Raw genomic sequence first — 20,175 nt, forward strand, 5'->3', positions numbered from 1 at the left:
GGAAATATCTCGGTTAAAATTCTATGTGCTAAATCAAAGGTTGCCCCTATCAAAACTCTAAGCATTCCACGCCTAGAGCTTTGCGCAGCTGTATTACTTTCACGTCTTTTAACTAAGGTAATTGAATCCATTAATATAGACCTCAATAAATGTTATTTATGGTCAGATTCCACAATAACCCTTGCTTGGATCAATACTTCTCCTAACAATCTTCAAACCTTCGTAGCTAACAGAGTCTCCGAAATTCAGGTCTTAACAAAGTCCTATACATGGAAGTATGTACCCACACAAGATAATCCTGCAGACCATCTATCAAGGGGATTATCTCCTTCTCAAATACTAAATTCTTCACTATGGTGGGACGGTCCGTCATGGTTGTCTTTAAGGGAAGAATTTTGGCCCCTTTTAAATCCAAAGGTAGACATTCTACCCGAAATAAAATCTCAAACTATTCTCAATTTTGTTTCCTATTCTCAGCAAGAACAATGGTTTCCATACAAGGCCTTTTCACAATATTCGCGTTTACTGCGCGCATTTGCATACATCCTTAGATTTAAAAATAATTTATTAACACCCAAAATTCTTAGAGAGTGTGGCTCTCTAACATTAACCAATATTAATGACGCTCGTCGTTATTTATTGAAGATCATACAACTACACTCTTTTCGCGAAGAGTATGATCAGCTGTCAAAACAAAAAAGCGTTAGTTCCAACAGCAAGCTCTTCTCTTTAAACCCATTTATTGACCAGGATGGTTTAATACGTGTTGGTGGTCGCTTGGCTAACTCGGATTTTCTATATGACAAAAAACATCCCATTGTCTTGGATTCAAAACATCATTTCACGATATTATTTTTCCGTCATGAACACCTGCGTCTATATCATGCAGGCCCTCAGCTGCTTCTATCTACTATTCGGGAGACATATTGGCCTATATCAGGCAGAAACCTATCTAGGTTGACTGTTAAACAATGTACTACTTGTTTACGATTTAATCCTAAACCTATACAACCAATCATGGGTGATTTACCACGTGACCGATTACTGTACACATTTCCCTTTGCCATCACTGGTATTGACTACGCCGGTCCGTTTTTGTATAAAAATAAGGGCAGAGGTGCCAAATTAAATAAATGCTATATTTCATTATTCATATGTTTTGCTACAAAGGCGATTCATCTTGAGCTCGTAACCGATTTGAGCACTCAAACATTCATGCTTGCCTTGCGCTGCTTTATCGCTCGTAGAGGAAAGCCAGCCAAATTGTACTCAGATAATGGTAGAAACTTCGTAGGTGCCATGTCTGAACTTAAAAGATTTTTAAAAATTAACAATGCACACATACAAGATTCATGTACACATGAGGGTATTGAATGGCATGTAATTCCGCCATATTCTCCACATTTCGGGGGACTCTGGGAATCCGGAGTAAAATCTTGTAAATTTCACTTAAAACGTTCACTTAAAAATACAAATCTTACATTTGAGGAGTTTGCAACAATACTATCACAAATAGAAGCAGTACTCAATTCCAGACCTTTGTGTCCTATTAGTCCTGATCCTAATGATTTAACACCACTCTGTCCCGCTCATTTCCTCATCGGTAGAATGCCAACGCTAGCTCCAGAACCAGATCTACTCCAAGAGATTCCACAACGACTCAATAGATTTCAACGCATCCAACAAATTTTCCAAAGTTTCTGGAAGAGATGGTCTTCCGAATACGTCGTCGAGCTACAGAGACGTTCTAAGTGGCAAATATCCAAGGGAGAATTAGTAGAAGGAACTTTAGTCCTTATCAAAGATGACTGTCTGCCACCAGCAAAGTGGAAACTAGGCAGAATAACTCACATACATGACGGATCGCAGAATACCGCTAGAGTTGCAAAAATAAAGACTCAAGAAGGTATCATCACGAGGTCATTCTCCAAAATATGTCCTCTCCTTCCATTAAATTGAAAGATTCAGGATCTTTCAAGGCCGGGAGTATGTCGACGACAACCCATTTTGTATTTGAACGGTCCGCCACTGCAGCCCAGCCAGCCAGCTAGTCGGTACAGACGACAGATGACAGAATGACATTCCATCACCAGCCGTTGAGAAGCATAGAACTATTTGTTATTGTTTTCATATTTTTGTGCAAATTCATAAATAAATGCAGTATTTTAGACTATTAATTAATTTCAATGAATACAGTCCACTACAACAATAAACAACAGTAATGGAACAATGTTGCCATATGATGCATCGTTAAAATAAGATCCACACAAGTCCCCTGGATTTGTCTCGCTATGACGTCATGCGCAAAGTCGATTAAAATTAGAACGTCAAGTGAGCATACCTTGTTTGTTATAGTAATATATATATATATATATATATATATATATATATATATATATATATATATATATATATACACACATATATATATATATATATATATATATATATATATATATATATATATATGTGTGTGTATGCCAATGTGTAACGATAAGACTACCAAAGAGAATTGAAGTACTATTGTAAAAATAATACCTCAATCAACCATGGGAGCTTATCGTCTATACCTTGCCTAGCTCAGTATCTCAAGGGTGAGTTCGTCTTGTCTTAAACTAGGGATTGAACCTGACAAGTACTATTGTAAAAATAATACCTCAATCAACCATGGGAGCTTATCGTCTATACCTTGCCTAGCTCAGTATCTCAAGGGTGAGTTCGTCTTGTCTTAAACTAGGGATTGAACCTGAGTTCTCAGTTGATAGCAAATAAGACAAATTTTAACCAAACATATATATTTAAATGAATAAAAAAACAATAATTAACCCTGCCAAAGCTTAACAGTTAATAAGTGTTACTTATTGCTTCGATGGGCTGCTTGTGTGTTCTAGCCGTTGGGTCCTCCAATTAGAAGTTGTGGCTTCTGGAGAGCTGCAGTCACACGTGGCTGTATGTCCAAATATGCCAATAAAACCAATAAAATTTCGATATGTCCAGTAAACCAATAAATTGTCCAGTAAACTGTCCAGTGGACCAATAAAGTTTTGATATCTCCAATAAATATATATATATATATATATATATATATATATATATATACATATATATATATATATATATATATATATATATATATATATATATATATATATATATGCATGTTGGGTAAGGACCCTTGCCTACAACGGTCAAGTGACGAACAGGGGTCACCAAATCATTTCTGTAACGAAAATTGTAACCACTCATTAAGGAAACATCATTTCTGCAAATAAAATTGCATCTATGTGACTTTACATAAACAATACAACTAAAAATATACAGCGAAATTTCAGTTAAAATATTTAATTGTTTAAAAACTGGTCTACAGGAATCTAAGCGCCTTCTAAACGTCATGGTACGAATATTTTTTTTTTTTTTTTGAAGAACAAGCACCTCATTAATTCTCGAGCAATTTCCCCAACAAACTAAGCAATATTGCAAAATTGACTGTACATGAGCAAAATAGTAAAGTTTTAAGATATCTAGGGAGACAAAATTCCTAAGTTGCCATAGAACATAACATAGTGCACAGACAATCTTCCCACTACATAATCAACGTGAGAGCTCCAAGACAAATTAGAATCCAGGTAAACACCTAACAACTTAGTTGAGTGGCTATTTACCACTGACCCATTGTCAAGTTTTACTAATGGACTCATCTGCATAGTAGAAGGTGAAAAGGTTACCATATGGGTCTTTGATCCATTTAAGATGAGGCATTATTTAAACAGTAATGAGTCATACTTTTTACAAGACAGTTTGCTTTTTGTACTACATGAAAAAAATTATTGGAATTTAGTGCAACTGTGGTATCGTCAGCAAATTGAGTGACATAACAGCCTGATTGCTGTTCCACGTTTTCAACTCGAACACTTGCATCAGAAAAATTATCTAATGCATTCCGAACCAAACATGTTAAGCTATCGTTTATCAGTTGATTTAAATCATTGACGAAAATCAAAAATAAAAGAGGGCCAATAATACTTCCCTGTGGAACTCCGGAGAGGACACTTTCTTCTGAAGAAAATATTATGTTGCCATTTACATTGACCTTAATTTTTTAAAACCTTTTCGATAAAAAGGTGTGGATCCACTTTAACACAGTTCCTCTAACACCACTATGATAAAATTTTTCCAGCAGTATTGGTTGATTTACAGTTTCAAAAGCTCGTGCCAAGTCAAAAAACAAACATAACTTTATTACCCTTATCAAAGTTCGATAAAATATGATTGCACAGCGCTAGTACTGCATCTTGCACACTGATACCTTCACGGAAACCAAATTGAGACTTTTCTATAATGTTGTTCTTGTTAATATACGAGAGGAGACGTGTATGAAATGCCTTCTCATATATTTTTGAAAACACAGATAAAAGTAATAGGCCTAGATAGTTACCAAATTTTGATTTGTCGCCTTTTTTATGTATTGGCACAACTAAAGCAGTTTTTAGAATTTGAGGAAAAATCCCTTCCTGAAATGAAAGATTTACTAAAAATGTTAATTGTTTATAGATGTGGATCTCATCCAGTCCAGCCGAGGATTTTTTTGAGATATCTTTAATTATACTTTTTATTTCTTCATCACTAATAGGATAAAGTAAAAGGGAGTGTATAGGCGAAGAAAGATTCTTAGGATTATAGTCAGGTGAAGTTTGACTAATTAAATTTTTTACGGAATTCGAAAAATGTTGACTGAAATGTCATGAGGGTCATCCACAGAAATTCCCAAATAATTTTAAAATTTACATGGGTATTTAGAAGAGTTTCGATTTTTACCTCCGACAGTGTTTCGATTTATGATGCGCCAAGCCTCAGCCGTACTATTCTGCGCATTTATCATTTTATTATTAAAATAAGTTTGCTTGGCGAACTTAACTTTGTATTCATGATTTTTTTTTTAGAATGTTATACCGTATTCTGAGCTCATGGCTTTCCGAATATTTTATAGATCTGAAAACCTTTTCGACTTGCGTATCGTACCGTTTCTTCATTCGGTCGCTAGCGATCTGAAGATGGGAACGGACCAACTCGTGTACATCGTTCATTCTTCTACCTGCTACATCTTCTCCAGGTCGACACCCAAACTCTAAATCACAAGGTAGTCGCATCTCGCGTCCGAATAGGACCCTGGCTGGTGTCTGGCCTGTTGATTCGTTAACAGCAGATCTGTAGGCCATTGTGAAGAACGGAAGATATTGGTCCCAGTCTCGCTGACGATCGGACACCATTTTTGTCAAATACTTGCCAACAGTCCTATTCATCCGTTTTACCATATCATCCGATTGCGGATGATACGCTGTAGTTCTTATTTTCTTCATGCCTAGTCTATCACATATTCCTTCGAATAGATTGCTTTCGAAGTTCCTTCCTTGGTCACTATGGATCTCCAAAGGCACTCCAAATCGACTGATATATTCTTGGATCAACTTATCTGCAACGGTGGCGGCCTTCTGGTCTGGAAGTGCGTAAATCTCGACCCACTTAGTGAAGTAATCCATTACTACCAACATGTACTTGCCTTCATTTTCACTTTCTGGAAACGGCCCAGCGATGTCCAAAGCTATTCTTTGAAACGGGCTTCCAACATTATATTGTCTCATAGGAGCTCTCCTTTTTCGGTGAGGCCCGTTACTCGTAGCACAAATAGTACATTTCTTACACCAGTCCTTTACGTCGTCGGAACTGTTCATCCAATAAAACCGTTCCCGAATTCGCTGAATGGTTTTCTTTACACCGAAATGCCTTGCTGATGGAATGTCGTGTAACTGACGAAGTACTTCGACTATTCTGCTCTTTGGGATCACCAATTGTCTTCTGTTCTCTGAACGTCATCATTTTCCAGTACTCGTTTGAGCAAGCTATCTTCCATGATAAATGAGTCCCACTGAGCCCAATACGTCTTAAATACTGAGCATAGGTTTGATATTTCTTGCCAAGATGGTCGATGTAGTAGGCGTCCAATCGTCGTTGACCATCGTTGTTCTTAGCACTGCTGCTTCCTTGGATTCCGTTTTGTTGCAGTGGGAACACTCTGCTGGGCATGGCCTTCTGAGAGAAAAAAGAGAATCAGCGTTTCTGTGGCTAACTCCAGCCCGGTGCTCAATCTTGAAATCGTATTCTTGGAGTCGTTCGATTCACCTGGCTATCTGACCCTCTGGATCAACTGCATCAACCATTTAAGGGCGGCATGGTCGGTTCGGATTAAAAACTTTCTTCCGTAGAGGTATTGGTAAAAGTGCTCTATTGATTTCACTACTGCTAGAAGTTCTCTTCTCGTGACGCAATAATTCCGCTCAGGTTTTGAAAGAACTTTACTAAAATATCCAAGGACTCGTTCCTGTCCTCCTTGAATCTGAGATAGCACTCCTCCGATTCCCACATTACTTGCGTCTGTATCTAAGATGAACTCTCCTTCTGGCAGTGGATATCCTAAAATTGGTGCTGTGATTAAATGCTTTTTCCAGGTCTCAAAGGCATTTTGGCATTCTCTATCCCAACGGTAATCTCTTGCCTCCTCTGTAAGTCGCGTTAATGGTTTAGCGATATCTGCAAACTTCTTGATAAACCTCCGGTAGTAAGTACATAGTCCAAGAAAACTTCTCACTTCGATTTTTCCCTTATCCACGGCCACTCCTTCTTTACTGACTATATGACCAAGATAATTGACTTTACCTTGAAATAGCTGGCACTTCTTGGGGTTTAACATCAATTGGGCAGCTTTAAGTCAAGAACAATTTATTTTTAACCAATGTGTCCAATGTGTCGTCGATCTGAGGCAGAGGATAACTATCTTTCTTGGTAACGTTGTTCAGAAAACGGTAATTCACACAGAACCTCGTCGTTCCGTCTTTCTTCTTAACCAGGACCACCGGAGAGACCCATGGGCTTGTAGAAGGTTCTATCACCCCGTAATTTCTTCATTTCCTGAACAATCGTTTCAGCTTCCTCTCTTTTCGCCCGTGGTAATCGTAGAGCTGTTTGACGGATTGGCTTTGCATTACCAGTATCAATTTTATGCTTGACAACGGTAGTTCTTCTCGCCTTTCCTCCTTTCGTTACGAAAATATCACGATACTGAAAAGAAATTCCCTTAATTCCTTTTTCTCCATCTGATGTAGAGACTCCTGCAACTGCAACCATTTGGTCGAATTTGTCGTTGGAATTATCAGATGTTGTCACCTGATGGATTATGGATGTCAGGTACACAAGGTCCTACTTTTGTCTTTTTCTTGATGGTCACTGGGTAGTCATTGACATTGATAAGTCTCACAGGAATTTCTTTAGCCGAAGTCACCAATTCCTTTCCAATTATGATTCCACGGCCAACCTCGTCGTCATGATTCCAAGGTTCCATCATAACAGGTGTCCCTTCGTCCACAATTCCCTGTAGCCGCGCTACTATGATCGTTTCACTCCTCGCAGGCACGACTGTATCTTCTTTAATGGCTGCTTGCACAGTGTTGTCATTATGTGGATGAAGAAATACCTCCTCGTTGCCAACTTTGATTACCTTATTCTTAAAATCCAATTGGAATCCATGCATATTCATTACGCCCATTCCTAATATAACATCCTCTTCGATGTCAGCAACTATAACAGTATGGACGAACTTTTCTGCTCCAGTTCCTAATTGTACCTAAATTTCTCCATGAATGTTGACATTTTCACCTGTAGCGGTCCGAAGTCGCAACCTCGTTAGTAACAGTTTCTTACGACTGTTTATAACTGTCGGGCGTATAATGGTTCTGGTCGCTCCGCTATCCACCAACAACGTATGCCTTTTAACATTTATTTCTCCATCTACATATACACTATCTTCACGACATTTCAAAGAAACTATTAGTATGAGAGGGTCCTTGGAAAAGTTCCGGGTCGAAGCTGCCCCCTAAGGCCGACCCGTTCTAGTTTTCCTGATCGTGAGTTTCTTGATTTGCGTCGTACCTAGGGTGCTTACATGAACTTCGTACGTGTCCTATTTCGCCACAATTCCAGCATCTTCTGGTCTTCGTTTTCTTGTATGTCATACTTTTCATCATATTAACGAGCTGGTCAAGTTTATCTTTATCTTCTTCCTCTTTTACAGTCCTAACTTTACTGTAACCGCCAGAGGCCTGCGTAGCTGACACGTATTCGAGGGCGGCGGATGAGACATCAACCAGCGTCTTGTGTCTTCGGGAGCTGTTGGATAAGCATATCGTAATAATCTGGCAATATCTACGTCATATTCTTGAAGATCTCATTTTTCTTCTCTCTTCGATTTTTAAGCTGCGACTGATATACATGCTCCAAATGTTCGTGGCCATATCTCATATTTAACCTCTTCTTCAGTTGTTCGAAATCATCCGTCTCCTCTACGGCTATGGTCTGAAGCACATCTAATGCATCTCCTCGAAGAGCGATAGTCAGGTTTACAGCCTTTTATTTTTCAGGCCATCCATTCGCTCTTGCAGCTGATTCGAACTGTTTCATGTAGTTGTTCCATGTCTGTTCTTCTTTTGTCTCTACTGTAATTGGATTGTTTCCTCTCTCTACTGTCCCTGTTTCCTCCATCTTCCTTTCCATCTTTTCATATCTTTTCTTCGAAGGCCAACATATCGGCAGCAACTTGGTCTTTTAACGAAGACATTCTATCGTCGAGGGCAAACATCTCAGAAGTGACTTTAGAGATGTTGGCAGAAACTTTGCTTTCCAGAGAAGAAATCTCGTTAGAAACTTTGTCTTCCAATGATGCGATGTCACCAGAAACTTTGGCTACATCAGAAGAAACTTTCGAAATATCGTCAGAAACTTTGTTCTCTAATGATGCGATGTCACCAGAAACTTTGGCTACATCACCAGAAACTTTGGCTACATCAGAAGAAACTTTCAAAATATCGTCAGAAACTTTGTTCTCTAATTTCGAAATCGACGAGATGACAGCATCATGTGTGTCTTCAAATATAGAAGTTTCCGGGTCTAAACCCTCTACCTCCAAAGCGTTTTTTAGTCGTTGGACTAACTTTTTTCCGGTAGAAGCTAATTCTCTATCCTCGAGATGTCTTTTTAAATTCGTAACTGTGAGCTCATAAATTGTAGTGATTTTCACAATTTATTTTATATTTCACTTTTGACACCACTGTAGAATTTTTATTAATCTAATTTATTGTCTTTATTTATTATCAAAGGTTATATTTATAACACTTACAAATTGAAAAAGAGGTAAAAGAAATAAATTAGACTTACTCACAATCAATTTAATTTTTACTACCCAAGACGACCGGTTTCGCTTTCATCAGGTCAGTGGTACAAAGTAGTGATGTAACGAATGTCAGTTTTTGAACATTCGCGAATGCGAATATATGCCACCGACATTCGCGAATACGAATGCGAATGCGAATATTAAGTTTTTTTTTAATTTGGCAATTTTAATTGTCTCCGGACTGCCGGCAGTCTCATTTACGTGAGGTGTGTAGTTAGATAAGTTCAGATAAATTTAGTAATTCAGTAATTTTCAGAAAAATTATACAAATCATGTACTGTATTACATTACAGTGTAGTGTACATTATAATATGTATCTTGCTCCGAAAATTGCTGAATTAATAAATTTATCTGAACTTATCTAACTGAAGTCGAACTGTTTATGTTTGTTTAAACTCATTACATAAAAACACATAGACTATTTTTAATTTGTAGTTTAATAATTCTTAGACTTTTTCAAGATGATTGTCTAAAATTACTAACTTTTGGATAATAAAGTTTCAGAGAATAATTTGTTTTTGTTTGTTTACATTGCATCATTTATTTTTTGTTTTCTAATTTTATAGTTGTCTAAGCTTGTAAAATAAAGTGACTTTTCTTTATAAAAAAACTGAGAAGTGAATTGATTTTTATTTTATTAACCTAATCTTCAAATTATTTTTTTTTTCTTATACATATTTATATTCGCAAAACATTCGCACAAATTTCACGAATGCGAATGCGAATGCGAATATTCGCGAATGCGAATATTAGTTACATCACTAGTACAAAGTAAATTAAATGCTGAAATTATAAAAAGCCCATATTAGGGTGCTGCCTTATAAGGATATAGATCAAAAAAGTTATAGATAAAAAAAGTTTAGTAATTATGCCAATATTACTATTAATAAATTAGAAATAAACAAAATACTACTTACATTCCGGTACAAGAGTTTTTATATAGTGATTGGTGATACATAGTTCAAACTATCCCGTATTACTGATAATGAGTGATCTTCGGTCAATGTTGTAACTGTCTGACAACTTAGGAGGAAGTTTCTTGGGGGGAGGGATGTTAACAGATGATATAGGAGTAAGGTATATGTTATTGTTTGTTGAAAGAAAAAGTGGTGTTTTATATTATTTTTATATTTATTAAAGAGATATATTTTGAAATGTGTGTTAAATTATTGAAAATTTTTATACAGAAAGAGGACAGTTATATGACAATGAATGAAAGTACTTGTATTATTTTGTGGGTGTGCCATTTCTTTGACTTGTAATTATCAACTTTTGAATAAAAGCATTTAATTTCTTCTAGGCAGAGAATTGTGATGTCAAATGTTAAAATAATAAAACTAAAACACAATTAGGGACAAACAGAACACAATTAACAGGACAAAACAAACATATTAGAAATTAAATGCTTTTATTCAAAAGTTGATAATTATAAGTCAAAGAAATTGCACACCCACAAAATAATACAAGTACTTTCATTTATTGTCATATAACTATCCTCTTTCTGTATAAAAATTTTCAAAAATTTAACACACATTTCAAAATATATCTCTTTAATAAATATAAAAATAATATAAAACATCACTTTTTCTTTCAACAAACAATAACATATACCTTACTCCTATATCATCTGTTAACATCCCTCCCCTCAAGAAACTACCTCCTAAGTTGTCAGACAGTTACAACATTGACCGAAGATCACTCATTATCAGTAATACGGGATAGTTTGAACTATGTATCACCAATCACTATATAAAAACTCTTGTACCGGAATGTAAGTAGTATTTTGTTTATTTCTAATTTATTACAATTCAACAGATTTTCTCTTACCAATTTGTGGGTTGTTACTTTGTCTGCTAAAGCAATTTTATGCATATTAATAAACACAGACATGTAATATTGGCATAATTACTAAACTTTTTTTATCTATAACTTTTTTGATCTATATCCTTAAGGGACAGCACCCTAATATGGGCTTTTTATAATTTCAGCATTTAATTTACTTTGTACCATTGACCTGATGATGCTTTGCAAATTTTAGAAAGCGAAACCGGTCGTCTTGGGTAGTAAAAATTAAATTGATTGTGAGTAAGTCTAATTTATTTCTTTTACCTCTTTTTAAAATGGACTCACACAAGCAACACGTTCATGACTTACAAATTTATTAAAGTCTTTAGTACTAATTTATTTCACAATATTTATTTATATTTATTTCCGCGTACAATTATATTTTCGGACTCAAACTAACTCGATATTCAAAAACTAAACTCTTTACATAAAATGTCCCATATATATATTAAATATACGTTATCTAGAAGGATCGATGACCTTCTCCACTAGAACTGAATTCCATCGAATGCAAACAGGTTTTTTACCGTAGGGGACCCATGGATCTTCTTACTAGAAATTTCTAATCGTAGGAGGCCCTTCGGTTATTACCTGTGGTTTCTGCCGGCTGGTGTATGATGTAGAAAAGACTTGAATGAGAAAGGATGTTTACAGTTTAGATATTATGCGTCATTATTTATCGTAACAATAGGTTTGTTCCAACACTACGAAAAACCGTCACGTAACTTTTTATTATACTGTTTTCAAGCCCAAAAATTTACGAAACATTTTAAAAAATATTCAACCAAAAATTTCATTTTCTTGGGACTTTTCATTAAACTTTAACTATTTTCGAAATTATTTCATTGAAATCTGTTCAAAAAAGTATTTAATGAAATTTGATGTGACAATGAAATTGTACCGCGGCGATGTCTACGTTCAATGTATGCCTTATTGGCCCTTTAATCTTACCTACCTAAACAATATTCCAGGTCTGCTTGATCTACTCATTGCCTGTCTCGATGGTCTGAACAAGACACCTCATCTAAGGCATGCCATTTTTTAACAATTTGGTGTTTGTACTGCCCCAGGTCAGATGGTAGGCATTCGTATCATAGCCAATGATTAATTGCAGTTTATTTTTCATGCAATCTCTCACTTGCTGTTCCAACTCCCTTGATGGTTGTTCACTCTCATCATATGGGATGTATGCTAATCTGAGAACTATCTCCTTCATAACTCCTCCCTCTATGACCTTTATCTTTACTGTCGTTCAGTCTGTGGAACAGAAATCACAACCAGTCTTCTGTGTTAAGGTCTTGATTTTGCCTCTTTAGACGGGTCCTGATGGTTATTTCATCAAGATCTTTCTCGGGGTCGCGGGTAAGGACCATGGGGCCCTTGGGCATATTATTTGGATCAATTATATTTCATTTTGCTCCCTCCCACACGCCCTCAATAGTCTTCATCACTTCAGTCATCTATTTTTTTTGTATACTCGTTAACACAGTTCACCCACAGGGTCCCTTCGCTAAACGATGTTTTATGGAACTGCAGAAGTTCATTTAGACCTCCGATAGGAGCCTCATCAAGTGCTTGCTCCAGTTTGTTAATGATCAAATTTGTTTGCACCCGATCTAGTTGAGTATCAGGATGTTGTCTGTGTGCTACCACCATTCTGAATACTTTTGTCACGGTGCTTTATGACTTAGTCCGCTAGTTAGGGTTCCTTGGTTTTTTAGCTACTTTGTTATGAGGAGGGGTGATGGTATTCTCCTGAAGTCTCCTTTTATCCTCGATTTGGTCTTCTTGGGATTTGCTATGGTCCATGTCCCAGCAGCCATTTTTGCCTTTTTTCTCATCCTCCTTTGTTGAGCTCTAGAGAGGCGTTATTTGAGACTTACTTATTTATTTTTTTAACTTAAAATCCGAAATTATACTTCACAATTTCGGATTCTCAAATTGTAAAAAATATATCTTTGGGTATGTGCTAAAAAGTAATTCTAGCGTACGATCAGGAATTGTTTTTTGATCGAAACACCTTACAATTTTTGGGCTTTCTCTTCCGGTGATTGACTTTTAAAAATTAATTTTATTTATAGTTTATAAGAAGAGAGTTTTAATTATATTATTTGTAGATTTCTACATATTTAAATTAAAATAATTTTTATAATAAATTTATTTATTATAAATTATATTAATTTTAATATTAATTTATATAAATAATAAATTAATATTTTATTTGGCTCAAAAAATTTTATAAAACGCAAAAATTTAATGCTATTCTACGACCACGCTACATCTACATATAAAAATATATAAAGTTGCATTTGTTACCCCACTCTTTAATATTTTAGAAGCAGTAATAGCGCTGACTGACCGCTCTCTAGTGGAGAACAAATAAGGAACTAAAATAGTTAATCAACTTCTGATTCTTTTTTATAACATGTGTATAACCTTTGCCGACGCTAAAAAATGACAGTGAAAGATCCTCCTATGTGCGGCTATATTCTTTAATATTATGACGAGATATATATAAAATAGAAGATTTTCACTGAGGAAGAGGTATTTGTTCTTTTATCAGATTTTCCAATAGATACTTAATAGCAGGATCATTATATATGCATCCGAACATTAAATGATTGATGAGCGATTCTAATTTGGACCATTTGGATGGAACCGTTAATAAATAGAATTACAGGTACTGGGCTCCTGAAAACACACGAAATCTCCATGAGCGTCCTTTACATTCTCAAAAAGTAACAGTGTGGTGTGCCATTGGTCCGACTGGCATTATTCGTCCATATTTTTTTGAAGAGGCTGGCCATACCATTACCGTTAATTCTATTCGCTACATTGACATGATCCAAAATTTTTTGGTTCCAGAACTACTCAGAAAAGAGATAAACCCAAGGAATGTGTGATTTCAGTAAGATGGTGCCACGGCACATACTGCCATGCTTCAATGAATATTTTCCGCAACCTGTTCCCAAGACATCTCATTTCACGTTTCGGAGATTTGCCGTGGCCTCCAAGGTCTCCATAACTGTCAATTTGTGATTTTTTTCTATGGGGATATTTAAAGAGTCGTGTATGTGCTAGTAAGCCCCGTAATTTGATCGAATTGAAGAACGCAATTCGCCAGGAAATCCTGACTATTGATCGAGCGATGTTAGAGCGTGTTTTGGAGGATTTCATAAAGAGGATCGAAAACTGCATCCAACGTGATGGTTACCATCTTGGTGACATTATTTTTCATATTTAATTAGGTTGTAAATGGCATAATATAAGCTTCATTTTGATGTTAATAAAATAGTATTTTCTTGCAAATTTCTTGTGTACCATTTAATTCAAAATCGTCCTACTGCCAATTGTCACCCAGTATATACATTTATATATATATATATATATATATATATATATATATATATATATATATATATATATATATATATATATATATATATTGCTTTTAGGAGCGGCAGCGAAGACGAAAATGTGTCAGTTACCATATCAGAAAGCACCTTTAACATGAAACTCAGTAATGTTAATAACCTAGACCTCAACGACGAACTGGCCCTGAAATCACTTCGGGAAGGTGTACATATCGAAGAAATAAACACATCTAGTGATACAGACGAATCTCATAAGTACAACAAGGACTTCGAGCAGGAGAAAAGGTCCAGAAAAGGATCTGAAAGGGACTCACATTCAAGCAGAAGGTAAAGTGGCCATTTTCTTTGCTGTATGCTAGTTTATTAGATAATTGAGACAATTTATTTTACTTATACCACTACCTTAATGACTTACAATGAATATTTGTATTGAAAACATTTAGATGACTGTCGCAAACGCATATAAATGCAATGAAATTCAAATCACAAAATTATGAAAACAATTGTAGTAAGGTATACTAAACGACGTATACTTGTCTATTGTTTATTTATATTGTTTTAGTTTTCTGAGGTGAGATTGTCATATTAAATTCTTTTGCTCTTATGTTAAATCTGTGGACCAGTCTTTGCAGCCTATCTTCACCTTGGGCTATCAATATTGCATCGTCTGCGTAACAGAGTATTTTGATTTATTTGTTTCCCATTCTGTATCCTCTTCCTTTGTTAACGCTTTTGATGATTTCATTCATGATCAAATTGAAGAGCATGGGGCTTAATGAATCCCCTTGTCTTATTCCGCTGCCTATTTCTATAGGTTCTATAAGTTGTCCATCTATTCTGACTTCCATTTTGTTGTTTTGGTAGATGTTTTCGATAGTTTTTATAATATTTAGGAGAGCTTCTCTATTATACAGAAGATGGATTACATCTTTGAGTCTTACTCTGTCAAACGCTTTCTTTGGGTCTGTCAGACACAGAAATGCTGATCTATTATACTCTAGTGATTTCTCAGTAATTTTCTTTTGGGTGGATCAAGTAGCTCGACAGAACTGTTGCCGGTCCCAAACCCGTATAAAGGAGGATGGGTATACAGCCAGGTTAGCACCCTACCAGGTTAGCGGGAAAGAGGACAACGAATTTATTTAAAAAATAAATGAATGAAATAAAAATTTTATTCAAAAATTAATTACCAATAATTAAATTAAAACTATTTACGTCCACTTTTTGACTGGCAGCCTGTTATCAATGTATTTTCCTATTCTTAAATGTTTGTCATAACTACGTTATGGACGTAGTGATCTTGCAGTGGGAACTTAAACTATTACGTGTTCTTACACTATTAAATTTTTTTGTCTAGTAATGAAAAAACCAAATATTTTTCAATAATAATAAAAGTAAACAGAAGACACTTATTGAATTATTCATTATCATTTGTTTAATTTATTAAATATAAAATATCTAGTAATGTCGAGTAATGCGAGGTGGGTTATGCCAGTTACGTGCATAACTAATGGTATTGCAAGTGGAAAGTTTTTTTCTCTTAATTATGTATTTTTAATGCCTTAGGTTTATTTGAAAAAATTTTTTTTAGGTCAAGGAGGTCTAAGACAGTAAGAAAAAAGTATTCAGAAGACTCAGACAGTTGCCATATGAAGAGCGACAGTTCCTCTTATCCAGAAATCAAACAGCTCGTCCAGAGCTCCTTGAACTCTGGAAATTCCGTGTGCAATGACAAAAATCGAGGCTCTAGACAGTCCAAAACATCCATCGACGTTGCTGTTCAAGCCAACGCTCAAGACCTGGACTACGAACTAAAAAACCTGAAAAAGACTGAAGACGAAAAACACAAAAGTAAACAGACCAAAACTAGAGAAAATAGGTTCAGGAAAGCTAGAAGAAGCTCCGAAATTGAAGTTAGTAAAAGGAACAAAAGATCAAAGGAGATATACAAAAAATACGGCAGCTCGGAAGAAAGAAAATCGTTGAGAAGTGATTCCGACGAGGAAAATTTGCTGGAAAGTAATTCCAAAATTAAGATTAAGAGAATGCAGCTAGTATAGATATGGGTTTTGTAAAAAGGTTTTAAATATTTGTAAACTAATGTTTATTTAAGAGATTTTTGGAAAATTTTCCTTTTTACTGTAAAAGCAGTCTACAGTGATTCTATTTCTCTATATTCTCTGTTCTCCACAGTTTCCTGTATCTGTTTTTAGATAAGGCTTCTTTTGACTCTCATATTAAAGAGAGTAGCTATGCTATAATTAAATTTGAACTGATAATACTAACTGTGATTTTAAAAACACGACAATTGGGTACATTTTTTTGCGCTTAGAGCTCAGCTTCTTAGTCCGCCGGACTAAAACAGATAAAACAAAAAATTGGAATTTTTGAATAAACTACAAGCAGATCCAAACAATAGACTGAGAAAATGCTTGATGTGAAAACCAAAGTGTAAGAAAGAGATCCTGAAATTGAACGCATAAATCCATAAAGGAATATGTATGCATCAACACTCAAATTAAGGGGAAAAGCAAAGAAAACTCAAATATAAATATATAAAAATCGAACTATCACAGAACAAAGATGATACATTTAATGTATACAGGAAATACTGAAGAATTTCAAAAAATAATGATGAAAACATTATCGTAATAATGATGATAAAACAATTAAAACTCCAAGGAGAAATAATTGTAAACACTGAATTTTATATAGAATAACTTCTCCAAATCAAAAAACAAAAAAAAATTAGAAAATATAGCAGGCGAGACGAAAATCCATCAAAGATGAAAAATCTTCTCTCATAGATTTGCTTATGGACATTTGGTAATGGATAGGCACTAGAAGAAGAACAAGAAGACGATATTTAGACAACAAAATATGGAATAATAATTGATGTCTTGTTGAGCATGTTTTGTTCTAAATTATGTGAGTATTCCAAAAGGTGATAGCTTACCCAATTGTCAAATTTGTGTTTAAACATTAATCGAAATATATTTAACCAAAAATTGAATTTTAAAAATCCAAAAGGATGACGCTCAGAACCAAACAGTTTAAATTGATAAAACCACATTTAAATGTAATAAATTGTATGGCAGAATGCCGATGCTATTAGATTGCCAACCGGGAACGTAAGTCTCTACTTGAACGAGTTTTACTACATGTACGTACAAGTCCGAAAACGTTTTGAACGTAATCCTTTTTGATTTTTAAAATTCAATTTTCAGTTAAATATGCCTATTACAACAGAAGTGTTTTATTCCGATGTTATAGTTTTTTAACTATATGGTATACAGCCAACTCCCGGGAATTATCCCCTTTTTAACTTTAAGATTAATCAAAATGTTAAGATGAATTTGTAAATTTTTATAGTTTTACATATTTTTCATATCTTTTTCATTTTATAAAAAATGTTTTGATATTCCTTTTTGTAAGTTTTTGCACTTTCAACTTTTGTAATATACATTTTTAAGACAATTTTTGTTTATTTCATGACAGCCGGACTTTAGTTTAGGCTCTAGGATATGACTGTAAAAATAGTAGAAAACCTCATATTTTTTATATGCATCAATTTGCTCGAAAATTTGTGGGTAAGCTCAATATACCATCCACTTCAAAATCTACCCTATGTCAATATATGCCAATATGTGCTAATTATTTTTTAGGGTGAAAATTACCCCTTATTGTCCAAATTTATATAAGCTAAAGATAAAGCTGTAATGAAAAACGGCTCAGGAGGCCAAAAAGAAGAACAGGTGGTAATAAGCTGATCGTACACAAAAACTTTACAAATAACTCGTTGCTCAGAATTGGGAACTTCATTGGGGTGGGTAAGGATGTCACTGATAAAAAGGTAACAGATAGATAACAATTAGATAACTGTTTTACAAAAGGAAAACAAGAAATACTGAATTCTAGGAACTGCATAATAAACTGCGCCAATAAATCTTAATCTGAGGCTTATAAAGGACGCAAATTAAACTAATCAAGCTTTAAATCTGCATTTAAACAAAAGAAACAATATAAACTAAACCTTCTACTAAATGGCACGTGAACTTATTTTCTCATCTATTAAGTGATAGCCGAACTAATTTCTCACTATAAAAATGCCAACTTATTACGGTAACTTCAACAAAATCCCTAGTTTGCAGCTTTTAATTATAAATGTATCTTTAGGTACAGTTAATTTAAAAATTACGGCAGTATGGATAACTAAAATTTGCTTGAAATAGAGGTTTTTGGATAGTTAATCATTTAACGTAGTAATTTTGTACCTAAGTTCAAAAATTATTTCACAATACCAATTTTTAGGCACGTTACCACGTAAGTTATGACATGGATTCATTTAAGTACAATTATGAAAAAATTACTGCTTTCTTTGGAAATTTTAACTAGATATCATTAAGAGCGTAGGCGTAGATTTTAGACGGAGCGAATCCACACTGACTCTCCTATCCCTAGTTTTTCTTTCTTTACACAGCAAATTACGTGTAGTAAAATTCTCACTGGTATGAAAGCTTTAAAACTGTCGGTCCAGACTCGGCTTAGCACGTGCATATCTGTGAAGAGCTGCGATGTATAGTTACTGCTCAATTAATTTATAAAGACTATTTATTTCTTTATTTGTATAAATTAAAATATGGGACATTGTCATAAGAAATGTGTTAGTGTAAAACGAAGAAATAGACGCTTAGTTCAATTGAAGTAAGTACTTTTTACATAAATCAAATTACTTTTATATTTTTCTAATTAATTTGTAAATGTATAGTGAAAATATCATCTATAAAATCGATCAGTAAACCAAGAATTTTGGCATTAAATTTTATTTTCGTTTCAAGGAATAAACTATTTGTTTGGTTTTCGTGAATTGTATGTGGTTATCACTGCTAGCATTGTAGTAGAAGGTCTGTCTTTGTTAATACACTATTTAGTATTTTGTGCCTATTACTAATAGGTGAGCGGTTTATCCCTAAAAAGACGCTTAGAAACGGAATATACCGACTGATTTTTTTTGCATTTCTACCACACCAAACCTTTTTTATTCGATTCTATATTTTTTTTTCAAGTTCAAATTTTTATTTTTCCAAGTGGACCGGAAATTGTTATTAACAAATAACATTCTCAAATCGCTTCGAGTAAAATTGTTTTAGACGTATTTCATCGAAGTAAATACTTTTTCTTTCCTGTTAATTTTTCGAAAAATGCTTCCTTTTTGAGTTCTTTCCTCTAATTTTTTTGTTAATTAAATTCCTTAATTAGTTATTTTTGGGATTTTTTTTCTAAAAATCTACTACTAAAATGAAATACAATTCTACAAAAAGCTATATAATCTTTAAACCTTCACGTTTAATTAAGAATATTTTGACAAGAATACACGTACACGCTTATATATATATATATATATATATATATATATATATATATATATATATATATATATATATATATATATATATATATATATATATATATACAGCGATAGATTGCTCAAGCTGAATATCCAAAATATTTGAACTATAAGAAAAAGAATAAAAGATATTAAATAAGTAAGTCATCCTTTTTATCTCTTATTTATGTAATTATTTAATTTCACTATTCCAGATGATCCACTAGTTATCCGGAAATAAATGAAGAGTTAGTCGAAGGGGAAATTATAGGACTAAGTAAGTAATACATTAA

At 34.3% G+C, this 20,175-nt stretch overlaps 1 protein-coding gene across 2 annotated transcripts in view; it reads left to right on the forward strand.

Moving 5' to 3' along the window:
- The window catches only part of smo (smoothened, frizzled class receptor), a 150,057-nt gene extending 132,090 nt beyond the window's left edge, over positions 1 to 17,967 (forward strand). For both annotated transcript variants that reach the window (XM_072544843.1, XM_072544837.1), the window contains 2 exons: positions 14,578 to 14,823; positions 16,088 to 17,967. In XM_072544843.1, the coding sequence (XP_072400944.1) occupies positions 14,578 to 14,823; positions 16,088 to 16,556 (715 nt within the window). In that variant the 3' untranslated portion in view covers positions 16,557 to 17,967. The remainder of the gene's footprint in view (positions 1 to 14,577; positions 14,824 to 16,087) is intronic.
- Positions 17,968 to 20,175: the final 2,208 nt, after the last annotated feature.

This window comes from Diabrotica undecimpunctata, chromosome 1 (genome assembly GCF_040954645.1).
Source record: "Diabrotica undecimpunctata isolate CICGRU chromosome 1, icDiaUnde3, whole genome shotgun sequence".
NCBI classification, from domain to species: Eukaryota; Metazoa; Arthropoda; class Insecta; order Coleoptera; family Chrysomelidae; genus Diabrotica; species Diabrotica undecimpunctata.